General features: G+C 36.3%; 2 protein-coding genes across 2 annotated transcripts; both read left to right on the plus strand.

Moving 5' to 3' along the window:
- The first annotated feature begins 3,260 nt into the window (after nucleotides 1-3,260).
- Nucleotides 3,261-6,809, plus strand: LOC129003418 (uncharacterized protein K02A2.6-like). Its single transcript, XM_054431710.1, has 3 exons — nucleotides 3,261-3,288; nucleotides 4,054-4,514; nucleotides 4,686-6,809. Exons 1-3 carry the CDS (start codon nucleotides 3,261-3,263, stop codon nucleotides 6,807-6,809), a joined length of 2,613 nt encoding a protein of 870 aa, XP_054287685.1.
- A 2,792-nt stretch (nucleotides 6,810-9,601) lies between these two features.
- On the plus strand, nucleotides 9,602-10,574 carry LOC129003420 (cytochrome P450 3A19-like). Its single transcript, XM_054431711.1, has one exon. It carries the CDS (start codon nucleotides 9,720-9,722, stop codon nucleotides 10,572-10,574), a length of 855 nt encoding a protein of 284 aa, XP_054287686.1. The 5' UTR covers nucleotides 9,602-9,719.
- Nucleotides 10,575-12,785: the final 2,211 nt, after the last annotated feature.

Here is a 12,785-nt window from a genome sequence, read left to right on the forward strand (position 1 = left end):
AGGAGTTTGCAGACAAACACTGTGACACGAGAATTTTATATATTAGAAGATAACAACTTTGTCGATGTGAAAAGCCTTGATGTGACATCGGCAGCCGATGTCAACCAAAGTAAATAGCGGTCATTTGATAGTGTTTGGTACCGTATTGTTAGTTGTGTCATACATGTTAAATTATATATGTAAATATTGATAGTAAAAATTATTAGTTTTATTTTGGAAGAACAAATATATTAATTATATCCACCCCTTGTTGTTTTAATGTGCCTTACATATTTTTTAATAAATGGTTATATCATCTAGAAAATCCAACTTTGATTAACCCTTTGTTTCCCAAGAATAATCATTCATTAAAACCTGTTTTGAAATCATTCAGATTTTTATAGTCATCATCTAAAGGAAAATTAGTCAAAATAGGTGTTAAACCACTGAATAATCAATGGATTTTATTGAGTTTTTAACCATATTCGGATACTTCAAATATACACTTAAATTTGTAACACACCTACTGCAATCAATTACGAGTAGTATTGTTACCAATAGCCGTATATTATAAATGAATATTAAAAAAAATTAGCTTTATAAAACAAACCATCTGCATTTCCTGAATAATAAAATTTACTGCTATATTCAGAGATATATACTGTTTGTTATACAACCCCCCCCCCAAAAAAAAAAAAAAACAGTTTAATGTTTAAGTCATGTTCATACAATAGAATAATAGATAACATAGGCAAGAAGAGTCTCAAGGGGATTAAAGAAATAGTCTTGTTATCGGGTGCTCTTCTTAAATCATATCCTATACTCTAATACGAGCTATGTGTGTTTGTATGTCTGTAATATATATATCTCAAAATCCAGAGGAAGGATTTTGACTAAATTTTGGAATCAGGGGCTTTTAGTTCTTAAAACGTGATTGGTGACAGCCACTACCTCAAGAAAATTTGTATTTATCTACACAACTCATTTAAATTTAACATTGGCCCTATGGGTTGCCAAGTAACAACATTGGCCCTATGGGTTGCCAAGTAACAACATTGGCCCTATGGGTTGCCAAGTAACAACATTGGCCCTATGGGTTGCCAAGTAACAACATTGGTTGAACAAAATAACAAGGATAAAGTAAACAAAAGAATTGTCACATGTGTAACAAACCGTCTACAGTACACTAGCAAATTACAAAATACAGTACAAAGGAAAAAACATCACTTGTTTTACAGAGGTTTAACATTATATGTTATGGGGTTCTCAAGGGGATTTGAAAAGTGCTCTTGTAATTGAGGCTGTCTGCTATTGAGAATGTGTAAATGAGGTTCTACTTCTTCTTCTTCGTGATGTTCCAATCCAGAGAGCTGAAACCCTCTGTAGATCTAACTGATCTAACTATCTCTAAAGATTTATTTAAGGGTACGATAAAACCATTTACCAAAAGAGGGTAATGTATTGAAACCATTTTACTTTTTGACTTAATGAAAAATATTATAAGAAATCTGAGAGAACTATTTTGTAATCAATAATCAGAATGACTGTTTAGAATGTGGTCAGCCATTTCCTGCCCACTATATATTCTAAAACTCTCAAAAAATTTTGGTTGGTATATTTTTAAATAATTGTAACTTGACTTGTTTTGTATATTTTCCATTGATAATTCTAGTAAATGAGCGTTTATTGGACTTTGTCAGAGGAACGCCAATGCCAATGAAAATAAACTGTATCAGCAATCAGAAAAAGTAAATCGGTCCCGGTCCTATGTCTTACCGTGCCACCTACGGTAATAGCTACTTCCCTATAGAGAAATTCGCTAAAAACAAATAATGTGTGTATATAGAAACCATTGTTGTAAAATAAAAGATTAAGTTAGGGAGAAAACTAAAAGAACTGTTATTTTAAATTTTCGTCTTATTCTTACGAGGGAAAAGTAAAACATATGATTAGAATTTCTTTCATTTGTTTTGATTTTCCGTTTATATTTCACCATCATGGCAACCCTTAAGATCCATTCAATAAAAAAAATTATTATTTTTTGTGCATATTTTTGAGCCTATTGTAATTTTTAAAGGAATACTGCACATCTACAGGAAAATAGCTTTCTAACAGTATGCGTAGATTTACCCTGCGCTGCACACAAGCTGAGAAAAAAGGTTTTCAAGAATCATGCTTGCCTAATATTTTTATAGATTTTTAAACATTGTAGTTCCAAAAGTATGACATTGGACCCCATAAAACCCTCCGGGGTGGAACCCTTTTGACGGATCTGCACCAAACTTCACACAAACCATCCTTGAATAATGCCTGACTGAAAGTCTTATTACAATCTGTCGAGTGATTTTGGAGTCAATAGGGTACATACGGTACACATTTTTCATTTTTTATAGATAGTAAAATCAAAACACATGTCGATTCATTATAACCTAAACTTTACCTTCCTAGTCCAACCTAACTTCAAAACACTTAATACAGCCCTGAATTCGCGTAAAGCACGACTCACCACCCTGACATGCCTAAATAAGAACCAAGTTTAAGTTACATGCAATTAGTATCAGTTCATTCCTCTTGTAAATGTCATCCTTGCTACCTTGTTTATTTAAAAGTTGTGTATTTAAACAGGAATATTTTCAGTAATATTAATTTGCTGTGAGAAATAACGGTATATTTGGATTCAGGAGGTAAAAAACTATAAGTAAGATACAGTATCAAAGTTAAAAAATTGTTTGGATGCACCTATAGTAAATAATTACCCAACTAATTGTATTATAATGTTATATTCACATATTATCATATGTTGAATGTATCATATGTTAGTTGGAGGTAAACAATATCAGTGATGTTTATGTTTCAGTCTTGAGTTGAATTGTAAATAAACTTCTGAACTTAAAATGTTAAAGCTTCTAATTTTATTTATATTTTCTAACTAAAACATGGTGTCAGGTGTATTTTGAAACCTAGAAGAAATAATGGAAGTATCTGGATTGTTTAGGTTGCCTGAACCTATGAGTTTTGAAGGAAATGTGAGTGAAAATTGGAAAAGATTTCGTCAGAAGTTTGAACTGTACTTAATAGCTACTAGTCATGGTAAGAAACTTAAGGATGAAATTAAGATTGCGCAGCTGCTTAATCTGTTAGGCGATGATGGCCTAGATGTATATAATACTTTTAAATTTGAAGATAATGACAAAGATAGTTTTGACTGCGTACTTGCTAAGTTTGAATCTTACTGTTGTCCTCTGAAAAATGTCATATTTGAGCGGTTTAAATTCTATAGAATGAAGCAGGAAGAAGGTCAAGACTTCAGTAAGTTTGTTATGCAGTTAAAAATAGCAGCTAAATCATGCGAGTTTCTTGAACCTGACAATATGATTAGAGATAGAATTGTCTTAGGTATAAGAGATAAAAGTACTCAAGAGCGTCTATTAAGAGATACAAAACTTGACTTGAAAAAAGCTATTGATTTCTGTATGATTGTAGAGAGTAGCAAGGATCAATGTAGGACTATTGTAGAGCACAATGAAACCAAGCTTTCGGGGACTAAGTCGCATCCATACAGTGTATGTGATGTTAATAATGTACAAAATCAAGAACTTTCGCGGAGTATTGCAAAAGAAAAACAGAATGATCTATGTAGCTTTTGCGGCTACAAACATGTTCGTGGTAAATGTCCTGCATATGGCAAAACATGCTCGAAATGTGATGGTAAAAATCATTTTGCAAAGGTTTGTAGGAGTAAAACTATAAAATCTCATGCTGTTACAAACAAGGAACAACACGATGAAGACTCTTGTGTGAGCGATGTTAGTTTAGGCTCGGTAAGCCTAAACATTAGTGGAGTGAAAGGTCAAAGTGAAAAATCGTGGACGGAAAACTTGACTGTTGGTGGTACTCAAGTTAAATTTAAACTAGATACAGGTGCAGAGATCAGTATTTTACCTGCTAGTTGTGTACGGAAAATGAACATTACACACGTAAAACGTAGTTCTTATGTACTCTCAGCCTGGGGAGATGAAAAATTCAAAATCAAACCACTAGGTCTTGTGATGTTACAATGTAAAACAATTACAGGTGTAACTGCAGATGTGAATTTTGCTGTAGTGAATGTCGAACATGAACTGCCAATTTTAGGACTGAACGATTGTGTCAATTTAGGACTCATTAAGAGAGTGTCATCGATATGTTTGTATTTTAAGGATAAGGACGATGTTTTAACCGGCTACAAGACAGCTTTTGAAGGATTGGGACAGTTTCCAAGCACTCATCATATTCAGCTTAAGGAGGGTGCTATCCCACAAATTCGACAATCACGGAGAGTACCTTACAGTTTACAGGAAAAACTAAAGGAAAAGTTGGACCAACTTGAGGAAACTGGGGTGATTCGAAAAGTTGACAAACCTACAGCATGGGTCAATCCTCTGGTGATCGTGGAAAAACCCGATAAGTCTTTGAGAATCTGCATAGATCCGATGCCATTGAACAAGGTGGTAATGAGAGAGCACTTTCTAATGCCACACCCTGATGATATTCTGGTAACATTGAGTGGTTACAAATATTTTACTGTTTTGGATCTTAAGGATGGGTTTTTTCAAATAGTTTTAGATGAGGAGAGTCGTGAACTGTGCACAGTCAGTACCCCATTTGGGAGATACCAGTTTTGTAGATTTCCTTTTTGAATCTGTTCGGGTCCAGAATTGTGCCAGAAAAATAACTACAAATGCTTTGGAAACCTGAAGGGAGTTAACATAGTACATGATGATATTATTGTAGGAGGAACGACATCGGAAGAGCATGACGAAAATTTAAAGAGAGTTTTGGACACAGCCCTTAAACTTGGAATCAAGTTTAATCCAAACAAGATGCAATTTAAGAAGAGCGAAGTTAAGTATCTGGGAAACATAGTATCGGCTGCAGGAATCCAACCCGACCCAGATTATGTAAAGGCCATAGTTGAAATGGACCCACCCACGGACAAGAAAGGGGTAATGCGGTTATTGGGCATGCTAAAGTATTTATCGAGGTTCATACCAAATTTAGCAAAAATCACTGCACCCCTCAGACATTTGACAAGAAAGGATGTGGACTTCTTATGGACCGTAGAGCATGAAGATGCTCTGAAGATTATCAAGACATTAATTTCCAGTGAACCAGTTTTGGTATACTTTGACTCTCGAAGACCTCTTGAAATACAAACAGACGCTTCTCAAGATGGCCTAGGATGTTGTTTGTTGCAGAGTGGGCAGCCAGTGGCTTTCATGTCCCGTTCATTGACTGATACAGAGAAGAGATATTCGCAAATCGAAAAGGAAACTCTAGCTATAGTTTTTGCTGTTGAGAAGTTTCACAGGTTTATTTATGGCTATAAAGTAACAATTCAGACTGACCACAAGCCGCTTGTAAATATTTTTCAACAAGATTTGCATGTGGTACCAGGTCGGCTACAGAAAATGAGACTAAGGTGTTTGAATTATGATCTGGAAGTAAAGTACTTACCTGGTAGTAGCCAACTTATTGCTGATACGTTGTCAAGAGCAGCATTAAAATGCACAGAAATGACAGTGTCTTCAGAATTTCAAGTACACAGTTTAACAAGTTCATTGCCTATGACTGAAGAGAAGAAGAAATTATTCCAGCGTTACACTGATGAGGACCAAGAAACTGCTATTGTGAAGAGATACTGCAAAGAAGTTTGGCCAGAAAGGAAGCAAGACACCCCAGAGATAGTACGCCACTATTGGAACCAAAGACATATGGTATCTGAAGAAGATGGTTTATTGTTTTTAAATCACAAACTGATTGTGCCACGACAGCTACGACAGGACATGCTTCAGCGAATCCATATCGCGCATGGAGGAATCGAAAAGTGCAAAGCTAGGGCTCGACAGATACTTTATTGGCCACGAATGGCTACAGACATTGAAAGTTTTGTGGCTCGTTGCAGGATATGTGAAAGGTTTTCCAGGAGTAATGCAAAGGAAACCCTTATGCCGTATCCTATACCTACTAGACCATGGGAGCGTATCGGATGTGACATATTTTCATATGGAGGAAATGTGTACTTAGTCATGATGGATGCTTACTCAAACTGGTTGGAGCTGGTTAAAATGCCATGTAAATCAGCAACGTCTGTAATATCAGCATGCAAAGACATCTTCAGTAGATTTGGCCCTCCTGATATAATGGTGGCGGATAATGTCCCTTACAACAGTGCCCAAATGAGGGAATTTGCCCGTGAATGGAATTTTGAAATTGTGACACGCAGTCCAGGCTATGCACAATCCAATGGGCTTGCTGAAAGGGCAGTTGGAATGGCCAAAGAGTTGATAAGGAAAGTACAGTATGACAATAAGGATTTGAAAATGGCTTTATTGGAGTTTAGGAACATGCCCGTTAAGCATCTGGGATATTCTCCAGCTCAGCTGATGTTTCAACGCAGGTGTAAGACAACGATCCCTGTTACCGAGGAACTGCTGAAACCAACGCTGAATGATGGAGTACAAGACAGGTTAAATACAAGACAACAGCTGCAGAAAAAATATTATGATCGGTCAGCCAAAGACTTAAGGGTTGTAAGAAATAACGAAAGAGTTGTCTTCAGAAATGAAGGAAGGTGGGAGCAGGGAAAGATTGTTAATCAAGGACCAACTCCAAGAAGTTACTGGGTAGAAGGTGATAACGGGGCTACATTAAGAAGAAATCGCCGCCATCTGAAACCATCACTCACTCAACAAAACAATTCCCAGTCAGTTCCAAGGCAAGACGAGCCAGTACAACTAAGACCTCGTAGAGAAATCAAGCTACCATCAAGATTTCAGAATACAATATAATGGTCTCAAAAGAAGGGAGAAGTTTGGTTGGTTATTGTTTTTAGTTAATTCTTTCAAATTTGTTTGCTGTTTTTTAAAGGGGAAAGATGTATTATAATGTTATATTCACATATTATCATATGTTAAATGTATCATATGTTAGTTGGAGGTAAACAATATCAGTGATGTTTATGTTTCAGTCTTGAGTTGAATTGTAAATAAACTTCTGAACTTAAAATGTTAAAGCTTCTAATTTTATTTATATTTTCTAACTAAAACACTAATTGTTATACCTACCACATTAAACCTTAAAATCATGGAGTATGCTACTACTTTTGACTAAACGTTAGTATGTACTGTACTTCATACTTCTTCCCTTCATCTTTGACCAGTGATACTGGATAGATGGCGTCAGTAATACTTTTAAAAATAATATTTAGGACTATACAACAAAATATAAATTATTTAAAAACTGTACACTATTTACATATTTTGGGTTGTGTGTATGGCGGCAGGTCTTTACCGAGCTAGGCTTTATATATTTTGGGTATCTGCTTTATAATATTCCTCAATGGAGTAGAAAGGATTTTTCCTCAACCATCGCTCTACCCGAGTCTTGAACTTCCCGACCTCCAGATTTCTCACACTAGTTGGGAGCGTGTTGAAAAGTTGTATTGCCAGGACTGGGAAGCATTCCTTCTTTCTACTCAGCCTACAATAAGGGATATCAATCTTTTCCCTCCCTCGGGTGTTATACGGATGCAGGTCCCCTCTCATAGTAAGTAAAGATAGGTTTTCCCTGACATAAAACAGGCTAAGTAGAATGTATTGGCTAAACACGGTGCAGACTTCGAGTTTTGCAAATATAGGTTTGCAGTGGCCGAGAAAACCAGCCGGAGTCTATGATTCCCAAGGCTTTTTTCTGCTCGAGTAGGATATTATTGCATCCCGATGCGTGTCCCCACAGCTGAAGCCCATACGGTACATAACATGACTGTGAAACAGTGCATAATATATCATTAATAGGTGCTCCTTAGATATAGGCGAAGAGGCTTTAGGCACCTGAGGAGACGTGTTACTTTTGCTAGTTTTAGGCAGATGTTAGCCTTGTGACTGTTCCAGCTTAATTTAGCATCCAGGGTAAAACCCAGTAACTTAACTTCCGGAGAAGTTGATGATTGGCTTAAACTGAGGCTACATACAATTTCTTGTGTCTTATCTTTGTTTAAGCTCAGCTTATTGTCGAGGAACCACTGTTTGGCCAAAACAAATTTCCCTGTTACCGATTCCTGGGCCAAGTCAGGTGTTTTGCCGGGAATGCGGAATACTATCCCCCGGAAAACTACCCCCCCAGGTGAAACGTGACGTCACAAAATCTGCTAACTAACCAATATGGAAGCCGTGTCCGCGACTGGAATACTACCCCCCCTAGACAAATCATGCTATGTAATTTTAATTTTAATTCGAGTAATTCCGTTGGATAATAGAAAAGGCATGTGGTGAATATAAAACAGATTTTCGAAATGTTACAGCAAGTTTGGTTGGTTAGGTTAGGTTAGATTAGAACTGTTTGACAACTAAAATTTGAGTGTCCGTGACTGGAAAACTGCCCCCCCCCCGATCTCTGACGTCAATATGACGTAGGAACCTGCTTGGGGGGGGTAGTTTTCCGGGGGGCAGTCATCCGGCGACCCGTTTTGCCTCTTGCAAAAAAGGTGGTATCGTCTGCGAATAGAAGTATGTCGCCCTGCACACCTAGGTCGTTAATCAAGACCAAGAAGAGAACCGGTCCAATGACCGAACGGGTTGGGGGAAGAGTTGACTCCATTCAGGGTGAGGATTTGTTTCCTACCTGCCAGGTAGGATGCGAAGGTGGAAAGCACCTCACCACAGACTCCGTAAGTTCTTATTAAAAGTTCAACTTACCTGAACTTATTTCTATGAATAAGTAAACTACTCTGGCCTAGGTCTTGCCCACCTATGGCAATAACTATTTCCCTATGGGTTTAAAGATTCACTAAACAACCTTATTCGGTATCCAATAAATCGTACTCAAATTTTATCAGAGTTTTAACCCTTTGAGTCCAACGTCTGAGTAATCACACGCGAAGAGCAACGACTTTCGACCTTATTGAAATGATATACTGTACCTAAATCTCTCTACCAAATTCTTGTATGTTTTTGAGATTTTCTTTGTGAGCATTTTGTTGCTAGTGTCATTTTGTGTTGGTTACCCAACTTGCGTGACAAACATTTTTATTTTCAGGGACGTATCGATCATCATTTCGACAGCCAGACGCCAGTTGTCAATCCAGTGGAAAACCTAATCATCTATGATTGAGTGGTGGATTTTGAGCGAAAAGAAAGTGGAGAATTCCGAACGACCGCAGTTGCACCAAGGCAACTCTTTCAATATTCAATTTATTTTATTTCTTTGGAATTTTTAACTTCTAAAATCAAATTTTTCGGAGTGAAGGATTAGCATTTTGTACCAGCCTGTTGTTATTGAGTGACACAATGGATCTTTTGCGCTCGGTGTACTTCATATATCGAAAGATTGTCACCTTTTTCTGTCCAGATATGAAATGGTACATGTTGGAAGTTTCGCGTTTCGACTTTTATAAACATTTGTATTCAAAAGCAAAAGCTAAAAATGAGGGAGGACAAAGCCCATATAGTTATAGGTCAAAGTGGTGGAAATTCACTACCGTTGTGGTGGATGATAAGGATATAATTGATGTTGGCAATCGTGCAATCATGCGGCCATACACCAGCTATAGTCCGGAGGACCCTATAACACATACTGTGTTTAACACAAATAATTCTGACAAGTGGTCCCAACTGAGAAAGCCATTGAGTCGGATTTTTGGTAAATTCGACAACTTGGAAGCGGTGCATGCATGCGGCCTCCAAGTTTGGACCTCCATAGAAATGGGAAATCCGGTGGACGTCGTGCAGATTTCTAGACAGTATGTTAACAAAGTTTTGTACCAGACGGTATTTGGGTGTACTGATCCTGCTGGGGAAGAGGAATTTGCAAAAATGTCTCGAGATCTGAGAAATAGCGACAGTGGGAAATTTCATGTTCCCGACTGGCTAAAGCGACTTATTGCCACCAAAAGTGAATACAAACATGCTGCAGATTATTTCAGAAATTTGGTCAGACAAAACAAGAACAATCAAGTTGATTCATTCTTGAAGCTGCTCGTAGCAAGCTGTCCAGATTGGGATGAGTCGATGATCGTAGCTCATTGTACGGTGTTTCTGACTGGGGGATTCACGTCAACGGTGACAACAATTGTTTTTGCTCTTTACGAGTTGGCGAAAAACCCAGCGATCCAAAGGCAGTTAAGAGAGGAAATTAACGATTGCCCGACGATGAAAGATCGTTTGGACAATTCCTATCTGGATTGTGTGGTGAATGAAGTACTCCGAAAATATTCACCCTTTCCAGCGGTTCTTCGGCAGTATGAAGGCGGAACAATTTCAGCGATTCCCGTGAGCGGGATCCACCACGATCCATCTACCTATGCCGACCCAGATAAATTCATACCTGAGAGATTTTTCACAAAACCTTCAAACAGATCCAAGTTTCTTCCTTTTGGAATTGGAAAACGGAAATGCTTGGGAGAACATTTCGCTATCCTTATCATAAAGACTTTTGTTGTATCAGTTCTGACGAAATCTACTCTTGAGCTTGGTGTTCATGAGCCACTTGTAATATCACCAGGCAAATTCACGACAACGGTGTCAAAGATGGAGCTTATTGTACGTGAACAGCAGTGAAATTGTACATCGTTAGATATGTCTTCAGCATTACCTTAGAACAATATCTTTATCTAAAGCGCCACTGTTCTGCTGTTGATCACTACCCGGGAGCTTGACTACTTCACTACTCAAGATGGCCAAGAGTTACTTGAGGACTAGTAGGGTTACTCCCACTAGGATATTGTAGAAATCTTGTAGGGTTATAGTGGAGGTTGGGTTGTTGTGGGTCCACTTAGGTGAAGTTCTTGTGTCCAATGTCGATCCATTGGAAACATAATATGTTGATGACTCCAAGTGAAGTTCACTGATAGGGGAAGACTGTTGTGTATGATGGGCATCAATAATTTCTTGTAGACGTTTAAGAAAGTAGATATAGGGTACACCATTGTATAAAATCCTACTTGAGTTCTGATAATGGCAGATAATATTTACAACTGCTCAAAACGCGATATTTTTTTTCTTTCTTTTATAACTTATGCAATATTTAAATATTTTTATGTTCAGGTATCATTATACATTTAATGGGCAATTGTCAGGACTTGTTTTTATAGGTAGAATTTGTTTCTCTATACCTATTTCATGTAAGTTCTCTTAATTTAGCTAATTATGTGGGTTTCCTTTTTTGTCAGGATTTTTCTCTAAAGATAATATTATTGAAAATTTGTCCTTTGGTTTAAATGTCATTGCAATGATTTTGTTTGATTTAAACTTAGGTCTCACGGCATTTTACAGATTTCGTTTATTTTATTACATAATTAATTATTATTAAATTTAATTATCGAAGTTTTAGAATTATTAGAGATAATATTTATACTGTATGATAAAATATAGTGTCATGGTCTTCTGATTTTTAAAATTATATTTAGTTGTTTAAATATATGAATTCTTAATTTGGATTTAACGTTTTTGTTTTTACCAGTTAATTTAAAATTTGTTATCTTTAGTTATAGTGTTATTGAGATTTTTTGGATATGAAATTTCTTTCATCAAAGTTTTATATAACTTACTCGTATTATATTTTATAATTAATGGTTCTATATGATTTATATATAGGCCTAGTTATTTTCAGATAATTTATATGTCTTATTATTCTTTCAGAAGGGGTATAGTATTAAATTTTAATCGAAGTGAATTTTTTGGGACATGGGCCTATTTATATTTTATGTTAAGTCCTCTAATTATATTCAATTGTACCATATTTTGTATCATTTGTAGCTTTTAAGATTTTGGCTTCACTTTGGCTTCAATTAAAACGCGAGGGGTTGGTTACCATTTAATTTAGGCCAAAACTGTACATTTTACTTCTATGTTATTTTTGTAATAAGATTAATTCTTATCAATACCTTTTGATTGCAAATCAAAGTATCAGGTTGTTTAACCTGTTGCCTGAACCCCGACAAATGCGGGAGGGCAGTGAAACACCTACTAGCAAGACTACAAACATAGATTTTGTAGTCCTGTACAAGTAGAACGAACTCCCTATTCGAACAAGTTTTTCTAAGTTGGCGAACTAATTAAGACATACTGTTCTGTTAGTTTTAGTATTTTTAGAGTTAAGTTTTATTTGTATCTCCTATTGTATAAACCTTGTGACGCTAAACAGATTTTCTGTGCAAAATAAAGATATTTTGATTTGAAATCAAATATTACTATCTGTAACCCCCCTTTTTACTCAGTTCATTTAATTATACAGTTTTTTCATTCATGTTTTAAACCTAAGATTAAAACTAAAATAATAATAAAATGTGTTGGAGTTGTAATTAAGTATTTTAGTAAAACCACAGAGAAGTAATATTCTCTGTGGTAAAACTATCTTTATAGTGAGAACTATTAATTAAAATAATTTCAATATCAAAAATTAAGAAAATTACAGCCATTATTGAGCGGAGCGAGCGAAGCGAGCGAAGCGAGCGAAGCTCTTATACGTCGACTTTTATGCATTTCGTAATACGCAAACTCCTCCTAGACGGCTGAATCGATCGTTTTCAAATTTTGGATGGTGATAAAGACCATATCGGTGAGTGCCAACATCTATATGGCGTTAAAAATAACTCTCAGGAATCACTGGGTCTCAAAGTTTCAATGTAATCCTTATGGAAGCAGTATTTGACACATAAACAAAAACATATGATCAGCTGTTGACTTTTGAATACAGTAGAAAAAAAAATAGCTGATAGCATTATTCCACAGATATTAGAACAAAAACGGTATGAATCATAAATATAATCA

This window comes from Macrosteles quadrilineatus, unplaced genomic scaffold (genome assembly GCF_028750875.1).
Source record: "Macrosteles quadrilineatus isolate MER2022 unplaced genomic scaffold, UCM_ALF_1.0 Scaffold_9__3_contigs__length_116548681, whole genome shotgun sequence".
NCBI classification, from domain to species: domain Eukaryota; kingdom Metazoa; phylum Arthropoda; class Insecta; order Hemiptera; family Cicadellidae; genus Macrosteles; species Macrosteles quadrilineatus.

What these genes read in the sequence shown, in the direction of transcription:
- LOC129003418 (XM_054431710.1), top strand. Translation starts at nt 3,261, where the DNA reads ATGAAGCAGGAAGAAGGTCAAGACTTCA. An exon ending in GGAAGAAGGTCAAGACTTCA is followed by an intron (nt 3,289 to 4,053) that starts GTAAGTTTGTTA and finishes AAACAATTACAG; the next exon opens with GTGTAACTGCAGATGTGAAT. An exon ending in CACACCCTGATGATATTCTG is followed by an intron (nt 4,515 to 4,685) that starts GTAACATTGAGT and finishes GAATTGTGCCAG; the next exon opens with AAAAATAACTACAAATGCTT.
- LOC129003420 (XM_054431711.1), top strand. Translation starts at nt 9,720, where the DNA reads ATGGGAAATCCGGTGGACGTCGTGCAGATTTCTAGACAGTATGTTAAC.